The following is a 12,122-nucleotide window of genomic DNA, read 5'->3' on the forward strand; positions in this document are numbered from 1 at the left end:
TAAGATAACTGATGTAAAATACTACATTCATTCTATCATAAATTACAAAATTTCTAGGGTTAACATATCAAAATTTCCCCCATTTCTCATAAATCAATCCCCTGGTATGATCTACAATTACAAACAAAAAGGATAGCTCGTCTATCCTAGAACTTTGTCAGCCTTCCTCGCCTTTTTCGTGTTATGGCTACCTGCAGCTTCTGGGCCTCTATCTGTTCTTCTCTTTTTCTTTCCCTGAAAAACCAACAGAAATCAACAGAATCAATTCTCCCACTCAATCATAGTATTTAATAGCTCATATAAAGCTATAGCAACGAAGGGTACAGCTATCCTAAGGGCTTGTTTGGATTGAGGGGAATAAGGGAGAAGGGAAGTTAGGGGAACCATTCACCTTGTTTGGAAACATTTAGGAGGTGAAGTTATTCACCCTATTTTCCCTTAGTTCACCACTTAATAGTATAAAATTTGTTATCCCCCAAATTGGGGTGTAACCAAGGGGAAGGAAACTCCCTTCCCTTCCCTTCTCTTCCCTCACCTAGTTTCCCTTAACTTCCCTTAACCCCATTGAAATCCAAACACACCCTAAGATTACTGAATGTTCGTATATTCACGCACAACCAAGATCGGAATATCATATACTCAAGGGTTAATTGTGGATAGACCCCCTATAGTATCAATGCCATGAACTTACTACCCCTCTAGTTTTACTTCTGCCCATAGACCCTACCCTCGAGGGGTCTATTTGTCAAAAAAAAACAAATTTTTCTTTCCCTGAGGGTAACAGAGTAAAAAAAACAATCAAGTGCCTATTTGCAAAATAAAACTAGAAGGGTACTAAGTTTTAACAGCGAGATACTATGGTATGTCAATCCGTAATTAACCCTACATTCAAATATTAAACAAGTTACAAGATACTCTCAGGTTCAGTATAGCAACTGAATTATAAGTTACCCATCTCTTCATATATAGCAAATGAAATGCATAAAGTCCTCGACTGTGCAAAATATTGCTCCAAAAGTATTCCCCACCTCACCCCCCACCCCTCTTCTTTTCTTACTTCTTTTTTTCTTTTCTTTTTTTGAGTGTTATTAATGGCAACAATCATGATAGTGTTAATTTCCAGTAAGTGAATTTCGGAATTTATTTCATGAGGTCACAGCACAAGAAAGGGAACACAAGTTAGCTGACTACACACCTCCATGGAGAGAGTCTTGAGAGGATCTCTATTCTTGCGAGATCTCTTCTTGACCCCAGTATTTCGTCTTGACTTGATACCCATTGCTGCTCTGGAAAGCTTAACCATCTTGGTGTTCTCTTGTACTTTAGGGTCGACAAGATATTCTGGAACATCACGCAAATGACCAGGTGGTGCCTTCTTGCTCAACAGCTTGTCATGCTTCAATAGATCTGTTTATATTGAGGACCAGGACTTAATCATTAGAATTCCTAATTCATCCTAGTAAGTAATCATGTAGCATAATTCATAAATTACATATATAGACAAGTTACCTAAGTCCTTCGGGTTATCTTGAAAATGTGACTTCAACCTATACCAAAAAAAACATGTGATTAATAATGCAGGTAAAAACGAATTGCTTTCGAGATAAACAGAGATTAATGCAAGCTGAATATTGTTATTACTCCATAATTGTCAGAAAACCAAAAAAAAGTTGAATTTATTGAAAATACAGCGTTTCCCTGTCTCTTGTGCTGTGAACTCATCATCAAGGATCCTGAGTGAGTATTTTCATCAAATTGGTTGAAGTAACAAGAAGTAAACCCCCAATAGGGAGAATTTTCAAAGAAGATTTCCCTTGAATCCTTTTGTTCATTAGTTAAGTAACTAAACTTGCAAACGATAACCCACAACAAAATTAATCTTACTTCTCCGAATTTAGTATTTCGTTCCTTAGATCCTGAGCACGTGATTCTTTGACTGCAATTTTTGTTACACTTTTAGCAACGTCCTGCAAAATGTGAAACCTGTCATATATCATCCTCTCTTAAGTTTGAAGAGACCACAAGAACTATCAAGAATATTACAAATTATGCATAAAAAAAGCTGATTGAATATGATAAAATTGTGTGTGCAATTGACCGTAGGTTGCTGCTTGCTATGTATGTGGAACAGAAACAGGTACATAGAATGCTGATACTCCAGAAACATGATATGTTTTAACTTTTCTTTCTTTTCTTTTCGGTGGGTGGGTTTGGGGGTGGGGCTTGGGATTGAGGGGGCGTAGGCACCTCATTTTGCTAAAATTGGCTGCCACATGATAGCCTAGCGACGTTTTACTCACATCGGAGGAGGTGAACCTCACCAATTCTGTCTCTCGATAACTCATTTTGCTAAATAAGGTGGCAACTCATATGGAGTCGAGGTTCTATCATGCTTATTGTGTTTTCTTATGGTTACAATTAGCCAACTTAAGGTTGCCATATTATATATTCAGGTTGTCGATGAATGTTTAATAGACGGTCAGGTGACATAGCCTTGAAAGCAAAGAAATCGATAGTAGACTGCACTACCAAACTATTAACTGAAATGAACATATTCCGAATTATTTCAGCTAAATATGGTGACAAGACAAATCAGGTGACAGCCTAGGCATGAAATACTCTAAAATAAGGTTCAACCACTATCCAAACTTCTTGGAAAGAATTTGACTTCTCACATGGAATATTATGCAAACAATAAGATAACATAACCAGGTATACCCTAAAAAATTCAAGAAAATTTTGTGAAATGTCACCTCAGCTCTATATCGCAAATTCTCCACAGCATTCTTAGTCAATAAGGGGAAAGGCACAATAGATCTTGACGTATCTTGGTTTTCATCATCTCCCAGTAAGAGTTTAATTTCTTTGAAAACTTCTTCCTCCGAAGGAGCAACCTGTTCAGCGAAAGTAATATAAAACCGATACAGGAAGAGGTTGCAGCGCCCAATAAAACAGCTTGATTGATCCATAACATAATACTTGACATTGATGTCATGGTGGAACATATGTAAACAGCATAAATTTAAATTATTTCCTGGAATTTTCATGTCCCTCGTTATTTTCTCATTTTAGTGAAAGAACTAGATTTGAGCACAAACCACTTATTATGGTTATGTACGTATTCCTACGTACTCACAAGAGAGACAGAGGCACCTATGTTATGCGCTCTCCCCGTACGCCCAATCCTGTGTATATATCCTGCAGGGTCTTTCGGCATGTCAAGATTAATAACCTGACAAAACATAATACAAGAACTGTTATCACAGTGACATTATAGTTAAAGTCGCAGAAACTATAGGAAGATAATGATATACATGTAACTTTGTGATCTTTAACCAAAAATGCAAAAAGGCACATGAATTTTAATTGACAGAAAATTTAGTCAATAACTTATCCCAAATTTTAATAGGCCCGCTAGGCGCAATAATTTAAATGCAAAATGAAAAGTTTAGTTCCATAAAAAAGTTACCAACTTACTGTAAAAACGTTCTTGAAGTCGATTCCTCTCACTACCCCGAATTCTGCATCCAATTTTTGCCTCAGGTGCTTTTTTGAATGTTTTGGTTGGATGTGACTTTCCTTGACTTCTTTTTCCTTCTCTCTGATCTGGTTGTCGTCTGTTGCTAGTAGATAATCAAATAATCCTGCATTGAATTCCTGCAAAAGCAGTAGTTGAAACTCATCTCCTGTCCAGCAAACATAAAGTTGAACTTGACCATATAAAAGGGACTTTCAGATTGAAGGATAAAGAACATTATTGTGTTCAGAGTTCAGCATGGTACTAACTAAATGTATCCTGAATTAAACATTTGTACCCCATAGTTTAGCAGCAACATAAAAGACAAGGATTTAGAAGTTAAATTACCTCGAGAATATGAAGACGTGAATTCTGGGGCAATTCAGCATTCAAGACAGCAGATCTTATCCCAAACTGACACAAGCAAAGAATGAAAAACAGTTTGTCATGTACTTAAAGTGTGATGCATCTGAACTAATGGAAGAAAACATTACAGGATTCTTCAACTCTATTTTCTTAAATCAAATTCTTGCCTTTACAAAATAAAACTATTTAAAGTGGTTCTTATAGAAGAATCGATCCTTTTATTTACTTGAGCATCTTTATTCATAGGTAGACTTCAAAATTTCTCAAAGTTAATATTTGACTAGAAATTCCAGAATTTGAGAGCTCTGGTAGCTTTCATGACAGGAAAAAATTTCAGGCTTCAAGAAATTTCTATACACTTTTTCCTGAACACCAATTGCTAAAACAATTTTCCTTAATACAAACCAAGTTTTGGGATTTATACAACCCTAGGATTAAATAATAGAAGCTGAAGCTCATGAAGACTAATTTTTTGACAATAGAGAATCAAAATTCATAAATAACTTCTTGCATGTAATTCTAAATCTATCCGGTTTAATGTAAATCAAAGTGAGGGAGTCTTTTCATGTGAGTGCACCTGTTCAAGAAATAGCTTCAATCTAAAACCCATGTCAATCGAATTGACAAATATTATCACTTTTTTCTGAACAAGCTCGTGTTTCAAGAGAGTAAGGATGTAAAGTAGCTTATCACGAGCACTGCATGAGATCTGAAATGAACATATACATAAAAGTCAGTGATTATGGAAAATGTAGCAGCCATAAGATGTTACAAAGTTGATTAAATAAACAAATTACCGTGGAAATAAAATACATATTTATAGCAATAGCCAATAAGCTATCAAATATCAAGGCTTATCTGTTTAACCAACACCCACAATATTTGAAAAGCATCCATATAACTGAAATATAGAATATTGTAAACAAAATATAACTGTAGCAAGTATTATAATGAACATTGCATGGGACGTAGAGCATTATAGATAAAAAGTCAGTGTTTTTAAGGTACATAATTGCTACTTTACTACGGAGTCTTAAAAGTAAATGCACAAGCATGAAATGAAGTTTGTTATCAAGAAACAGACAGCATATTCTGTAGGAAAGAATTATTTAGACTACTTACAACTTTACATTGTGATGAGACAAAATTGGGGACAAATAGTTAACAAACCTATGAAATTTCCAGAAAATATGGTTCTAGTGGGATCTCCGACAGAAAATATGGTTTCTATACAGGTCAACAATGTTGAAATACTTGAAACTTGAAACTTCCAACCTAATGTCATAGCTATGGATGCAGTCGTTTCCTAATCTGATGCATTGCTAGCCAGTGTTAGATTCTGCATGTGTTATGATCTGTGGTTACAAAGATGGTGAACAAGTCTCCTCCCATTGAAAAGAAAAGGTACGATAAACTAATAATAATACAGAAAATTCATTAAATCCACTGAACTTGAGAAAGTCCCCTCAACTGTTGAAGTCATCACCTCCCTCCCTCCCACCCCCCTCCCTGTAAACTTGATGCATCACAGGACATTAAATTGTAAAATGATGCAAATGTTATGAGACTAGCACAATCCTCTTCCTCAGAACATTAGAATAAGGTTTTTGGTTAAAGTTAGGATTATGGCTAAGGTTTTGCTTCGATCTAGAATTATGATTGTGGCACTCTAAAACCATTAATCAAAACCATCTTCTAGCTTATTCAGAAAACCATCCTCCATAGCCATTAATCAAAACCTTGGCAAAGCCCATCTTCTAAACCCATGGATAAAATAAAACATTTTCTACATGTACTAACTCAGAGCCCATCTTCTAAGCCTATTAGATGAAACCCAAAAGTCAAAACTCACCTTAAACCTATCGAACAAAATCACCTTCTAAATCCATTAATTAATACCTACCTGTAAAGATCCCATCAAAATAAATACGGTAGTTGAGCCTAATGATCTCAATTCCAGCTTTAAATGTAAGAAAAGGTGTACCATGTCAACAATATTTACAATAAAGATACTTTGCATGGTTTCGAGATTCCATATCTACAACTGACTTACAAATTTAATTCACCTCAACTTGTGATATGTTTGGTATAACAAAATTGTTCAATTTAAACTCCCATTTTGTGGCTGGATAGAACTAAAATTATTGAATTTAATGGTGCTTCTTCTAATAACAAATGTGTTTAGCTATCTTACGAACCCAAGATAAGTTACCACGCTTCCCCAAAGGCTTGGACTTCACTAATCTCGAGCAGGTCCAAAGGTGGTTAATTTCAATTTACTATGGAATTGCAACCCTTAAATTTCATCTAAAAGGTTCGGATCTATCCAAGAAAGTAAACTGGTGGTAACCCAGTAGTCTAATAGACACTAATATAGCCTGTCTAGTAACAGAAAGGTACTGACATAATTCTATAATATACATACTAAGTGTTAGGATCCATTATCATTGCTCAGAGCATATTTTATGTTCACTAAAGCTTAAGGACTCATATAAACAGTTCACATGTGTTAGTTTGTTTTGGCTAAATCACTAACGCTATTTGATTAACTGAGAAAATTTCTTTATAATGAAGTAAACTTACAAATTAAGAAACTTTCTTGGAAAAGAAAAGCAGTAAGAGAAGATTCCAAGTGGTGTCTTTACAATAGACTTTTCTTGCGCATGATAAATTAAAGACCAGTTTATTTCATATGCTGTGCGAATTTGAGAGAAATATGCCTTTGTGTCAAGTTTTAACTATATTTTCACAAGCATTTGGCGAATAATATTCGTACTTACCCAAAACTGCTGCACATTTTTTGGGATAATTTCATCCTTGGAGTCTTTTATTTCTGACAGGGTCAAAATTACTGGATTATGCAACACAAGCTTCTTCAATTTTTCAACATCCGAACTGCCATGGAGCAAAAGATACTAGCATAAGACAATAATAATAGCAATAACTTAGGTAACTCTAGAAAGTTTAAATGAGAACCAAAATCAGTAATTGCTCAACAAAACAAAACAATTATAAAGCATGGGGCACTCTCCCTCCCCCCAAGTTGTTGCATGATATAACTAGAGCTTGTGATCAGGAATTTATATAAGTGTAGGATCTCATAATTTTATGCTTGGAAACCAGCAATTTATGAATGACCTGTTCACTCCAACTATTTTCCTATAACTGAGTCAGTTTAAGATGGTGCAAATTCTACATATAGTGTTTCTTCTTAGGAGATAAACTTTAACTATAAATAGCATCAGTTTACAAAAATTGGACAAACATTCCTTCAAGAAATATTGGAGTGTCCTATCAAAAAAAGAAATATTGGAGTGTAATAGAACCTAAATAATTATTGGCAATGCCTATGTAAGATCTTGTTTCAAGACTGCTCCGGCCAAGTAAATTATAATACACATCTAAGTTATCAAAATACTTTCAATAAAATGTTTAGGTAAAGGTCAAAGAGATCAAGTTTTTTTAAGGGAAGTATGTAGACCTTGTGGTAGCAGACATTAGAAGGCATTGACAGCGTCGTGGAACATGGGGGATGAGAACCTTCAGGTCATCCTCATAGCCATATGACAAAAGGAGGTCAGCCTGCAAACTTAGGATATATTAGTTGGCATTCAAGTTAAGGCAGATAACTAACTGTAAAAACTTCTTTTTTGGTGAATAGTGTGCTTTGTTTATGTGGTGTCTGATGCATCACTTTATTTATATCCATCGCTTTAAATATCCCCGACATGGCCCGATATATGCCCCGATATATCCTTTTACAGGGCTTGCCGCAACCGATATGGTTTCTAAACAAACTCTACGATTTTTGGGTATTTTGGGTGATATATCCCCGATATGATCGATATATCAGCCAATATGTTGGCCGATATATGCTTTTATATGGCTTGTCGCAAAATAATATACTGCGTTTGACAATTTTTCCTAAGAATATTGAAGAGAAATGTATGAAAATACAGTTGGCATTTATTGTTTCTCAGATAAACTAGAATACTTAGAAAAATATCCCAACCCTTTTTTCCTTCAGTAATTAATGTAAATTTGGATTAAATACTTCCATAGCCACCAGTTATTGCAACAGTCTTTATGAGATCCAAAACGTAGTTCTCAAGCTTCTTATCATAGTTGAAATGTTTTCATTCCAATGCAACCATCAGTGCAAATTCTGAATCCTTAAAAACACTTTTCTATCTAGTGTAGCATGTTCTGTCATATAAATAAATAATCTCGTAACTTCTCTTTGTCATCTTATATTTTCCTCAAAGCTTTTGGAATATAAAAGTTATCCAGGTTGGTAAATGTAATAGATTCAGCGATAATAATAGGAGACAGTAGGTATACTAGGCAGTTAAATTTTCCTTGGTAATTAGATGATGGACTAAGTAGATTCAACTAAACAACAGAAGGCTAATCATTATCTAACCAGTTAAAAGAATTTCACAGGTAATGGATAACAGAATACTAGCACAGCCATAGACGAATGAAACAATGTTTGTTGCCAACTTACACATCATTAAAATAAAAAACAAATAATAAATTAACCTAATGCAGTAAATCAAACTACACACCTCATCAAGAACCAGCATCGAAAGTGACTCCGTAATGGATGATGCCTGAAGAATACCTTTCGATAAGCACGACGAAATGCAAGCTGGGGTTGACACCACAACGTCCGGTGGCCCTGATAATGCCGCAGTCTGCAATCAAACAACACAAGTTATCACCCGTCAATAAATCACCAAATATTAACCATCGATACGTATGAATCCTTTATAACAGAATCTCACCATTTCTGGAGCTTGCATACTGCTTGTCAGCTGCACAACTTGCAGCTGAACTCTGCAGAACTCGAGAAGCGAATGCGACTCCCGATGAACCTAAAGCACCGAAATCGTTTGATTAGGACGTAAAAAGGATCAAATCTATAAATACATCTATATTTGTGACTGGTTGCAGAAATGTGACACGTTTCAAACAATTTATTACCCTCACCAAATACATTTATTGTTGGGGTGTTTATCCTGGAAACAAATACAAATAGATACTTTTGTCTCCACTTTCTCTGTATTTACCTGTTGACAGAGCTCTCTTGTGGGGACGAGGATAAACACCTTCGGAGCAGCATTTCTAGAACCAGTATCAGCAAATAGCTTCTGAAGCATCGGTAGAAGATAGGCAAATGTTTTCCCTGAACCCGTCTTTGCTCGAGCAACAACATCTTTACCTTCCTGTTAGCAAAAAATCCATTACTACATACCAAAATTATACTTAAAATCTCCGCTGGCTGCAGAAACGTAACAAGAAGCAGATGAAAGATTATTCGATTGCCCTACAATTAAATCGTATTACACGTCTTTTGAATTTTTCTATGTCATGCACAATTATCTCTGCTGGAATGCGACAAGTCGAAGATGCAAAGATGTCATATTTCCTACCATTAAGCAAGTCTTATCAATTTCTGTTAGTCATGCATCGTTATCTCTACATCAATCATATCAAATTCAACATAACAAACTACTAATAACAATAATAAGCATCCTGGGGGCTAAAATTGTCCAAAAAAATACAAATTTTGGAGAAAACTTTACTCACTAGGATCAAGGGGATGCCCTCGCGCTGAATGGGAGTGGGTTTGGTGATGCATTGCTTGGAGAGAGCGCGGATCAATCGGGGATCGAGGCCGAGCTCTTCGAAGCTCACTTCTTCATCTTCTTCCTCCTCCTTCGGGTTGTGTTTGTCGATCGAATTCGTCGTCATTCCTTTATTAGGGTTTGTGGCTAGGGTTTAAGGACGAGCTCGGAGAGGGGACGTGAAGGAGAAATTGGTTTTATTACTAAAGGTCAAGAGTTTTCGGGTCGTTGGTTTAAGTCCAACCCGATCCAATTAGAATCCTCTTTTAATGGGCTGGGATTAGGCATTCTCAAGTCTAGGCCCAATTTAGCCAGTTATGAACTACTAATCACTCTTACAGAAAGGGGTAACGTATTACTAATCATCATATCATATCATATCATATCATATCATATCATATCATACTACCTTTAAAAGAGGGAGTTGTAAAAAAAACTTTTCATGGACTATATTGCCCCTTATTCTTTTTTGATATTATATTCTAATCATAAATTAACTACATTAATTATAATTATTAATTAAACATATTACATGTCACTTTAATTTTATCTAACTTGGTCCTAAAACTTCCAATGTTATTGTAAAACTCTCATATTAATTATTAATAATGTATAATACTATATTAATAGACAATTGTAAGTTAATAAATTATTTTGGAAGGATTAGAAATTATAAAATTAACCTAAATTTTTACCATGGCACTCACATAGGAAAATAATATTGTTCCTGGACTATATTGCCACCGTTCTTTTTTGATATTATATTCTAATCATAAATTAACTAAATTAATTATCATTATTAATTAATCATATTGCATGCCACTTTAATTTTGTCTAACTTGACCCAAAAACTTCCAATGCTATTGGAAAACTCTCATATTGATTATTACCACTTTAATTTTGTCTAACTTGACCCAAAAACTTCCAATGCTATTGGAAAACTCTCATATTGATTATTAATAATGCATAATATTATGTTAATAGACAATTAAAAGTTAATAAATTATATTTTGGAAAGAGTAGAAATATAGATTTATCCTAAAATTATGATGACACTCACATAGAAAAATTATAAAGAGTATTCTTGCATATATAAGTAAAAAACATGTAATTTTAGAAAATATTAGGATATTTAAGTGCATTAAGATATAAGTGAAGGTATATGAGTGTAACTTTCATGAGTTGTAAGTTATTTAAGTTGAATTAATCCTATAAAGATTGAAGCCTTTGTTGTTAACCACAAGAAATAGTATGTGATCCCTTTGATAAATAATATTCATCGTACACTATGAGGCCAGATGTGTAGTTTATATTTATATAGACAGAAGATGTGAAAGATTTTAAGCATCATATTTTGAATAAGTCTCAAGATTTTGAATTATAAATAAAATTATATACTTCGCTTAGAATCATACTCCATCTAAAAGCGGAAGTTGTAAAAAAACTTTCTTTGAACTATATTACCCTTATTTTTTTAAATATTATATTTTAATCCTAACTAAACTAAATTAATTATTATTGTTAATTAACCATATTATATACCAGTTCAAGTTTGTCTAACTTCGTCCCTAAAACATCAAATGTTATTGTAAAACTCTCATATTAATTATTAGTAATGTCTAATAATATATTAATAGACAATTGCATGTTAATAAATTATTAATGAAAAGAGTAGAAATATAGAATTATCCTAAAATTATACCATTATCTTCATATAGGAAAATTACAAATAGCATTCTTGTGTATAGAAGGTATAGACATGCAATTTTAAAAAATATTAGGATATTTAAGTGTAGCAAGATACAAATGGAGGTATGTATTTGAGACTTTTATAAACTGTAAGGTATTTAATTTAATTAAGCCAATAAAGATTTAAATCCTTTGTTAACCACAAGCAATAGTATGTGATACATTTAATAAATAATATTCATCATATAATATGAGACCATAGGGTTAGCTTATATTTATATACTAGAGGAGACGTGGGAAAATTAAAGCATCATATTTTAGATAATCTTAAGCTTTTGAATTATTTCTGAATTTATCTACTTTGCTTAGAAAACTTTAGAAAAGGCTTTCGAATGACTACTACAAAGTGTTGGGCATCATATAAATGATGGACAAATAAAATCCATGATATTGGATTGTAATAATAGGGGTTATGTAAAAAAGATCTGGGTGTCATACGAGATAATCCTCATACATAATATAACATTAATCTAGAATATCAGATATTGATGAATTTTCAACATAAGAATTTTTGTCAAGATATATGCTTAATATTTGGGAGAGTTGAGAGTGGAGAGATTTAAGATATGAATTGTGGCTTTTTGTGACTTGTGCTTTAGTTTTGGTTTCCAAGCACGACCTAATACCAAGCCCACAATGAAATTAAAAATGACTCGATTTTGTTATACTAGCCAAAATTTTCGATAATAGTCAATATACAAAACAATATATCGATCAAGATAAAATAAAAAGAATATAAAACCATAAATATTATCAAGATAAAGTATTTAACCTTCTATATCAATCGATATAGCGATATATCAGCCGATATTTCATATATTGCCTATAAGAGCAATATTTAAAGGTAATTTAGATATCAT

At 33.7% G+C, this 12,122-nt stretch overlaps 1 protein-coding gene across 1 annotated transcript; it reads right to left on the minus strand.

The window, feature by feature from the left end:
- Nucleotides 1-9,688, minus strand: LOC109849782 (DEAD-box ATP-dependent RNA helicase 16). The gene is made up of 15 exons (XM_020419657.1): nucleotides 9,476-9,688; nucleotides 8,956-9,111; nucleotides 8,671-8,760; nucleotides 8,452-8,580; nucleotides 7,365-7,465; nucleotides 6,664-6,778; nucleotides 4,461-4,592; nucleotides 3,866-3,931; nucleotides 3,478-3,657; nucleotides 3,137-3,232; nucleotides 2,754-2,894; nucleotides 1,885-1,967; nucleotides 1,510-1,547; nucleotides 1,196-1,407; nucleotides 1-234 (listed from the first exon to the last, which is right to left on the minus strand). Exons 1-15 carry the CDS (start codon nucleotides 9,638-9,640, stop codon nucleotides 142-144), a joined length of 1,797 nt encoding a protein of 598 aa, XP_020275246.1. The 5' UTR covers nucleotides 9,641-9,688; the 3' UTR covers nucleotides 1-141.

The sequence above is a fragment of the Asparagus officinalis genome, chromosome 7 (genome assembly GCF_001876935.1).
Source record: "Asparagus officinalis chromosome 7, Aspof.V1, whole genome shotgun sequence".
NCBI lineage: Eukaryota > Viridiplantae > Streptophyta > Magnoliopsida > Asparagales > Asparagaceae > Asparagus > Asparagus officinalis.

Excerpts from the sequence above, each read along its gene's own strand:
- LOC109849782 (XM_020419657.1), bottom strand. The coding sequence starts at position 9,640 with ATGACGACGAATTCGATCGACAAACACAACCCGAAGGAGGAGGAAGAA. Across the intron at positions 4,593-6,663 it reads AAAATGTGCAGCAGTTTTGG|ATCTCATGCAGTGCTCGTGA; the intron begins GTAAGTACGAAT and ends TGTTCATTTCAG. Across the intron at positions 1,968-2,753 it reads ATTTGCGATATAGAGCTGAG|GACGTTGCTAAAAGTGTAAC; the intron begins GTGACATTTCAC and ends CACATTTTGCAG.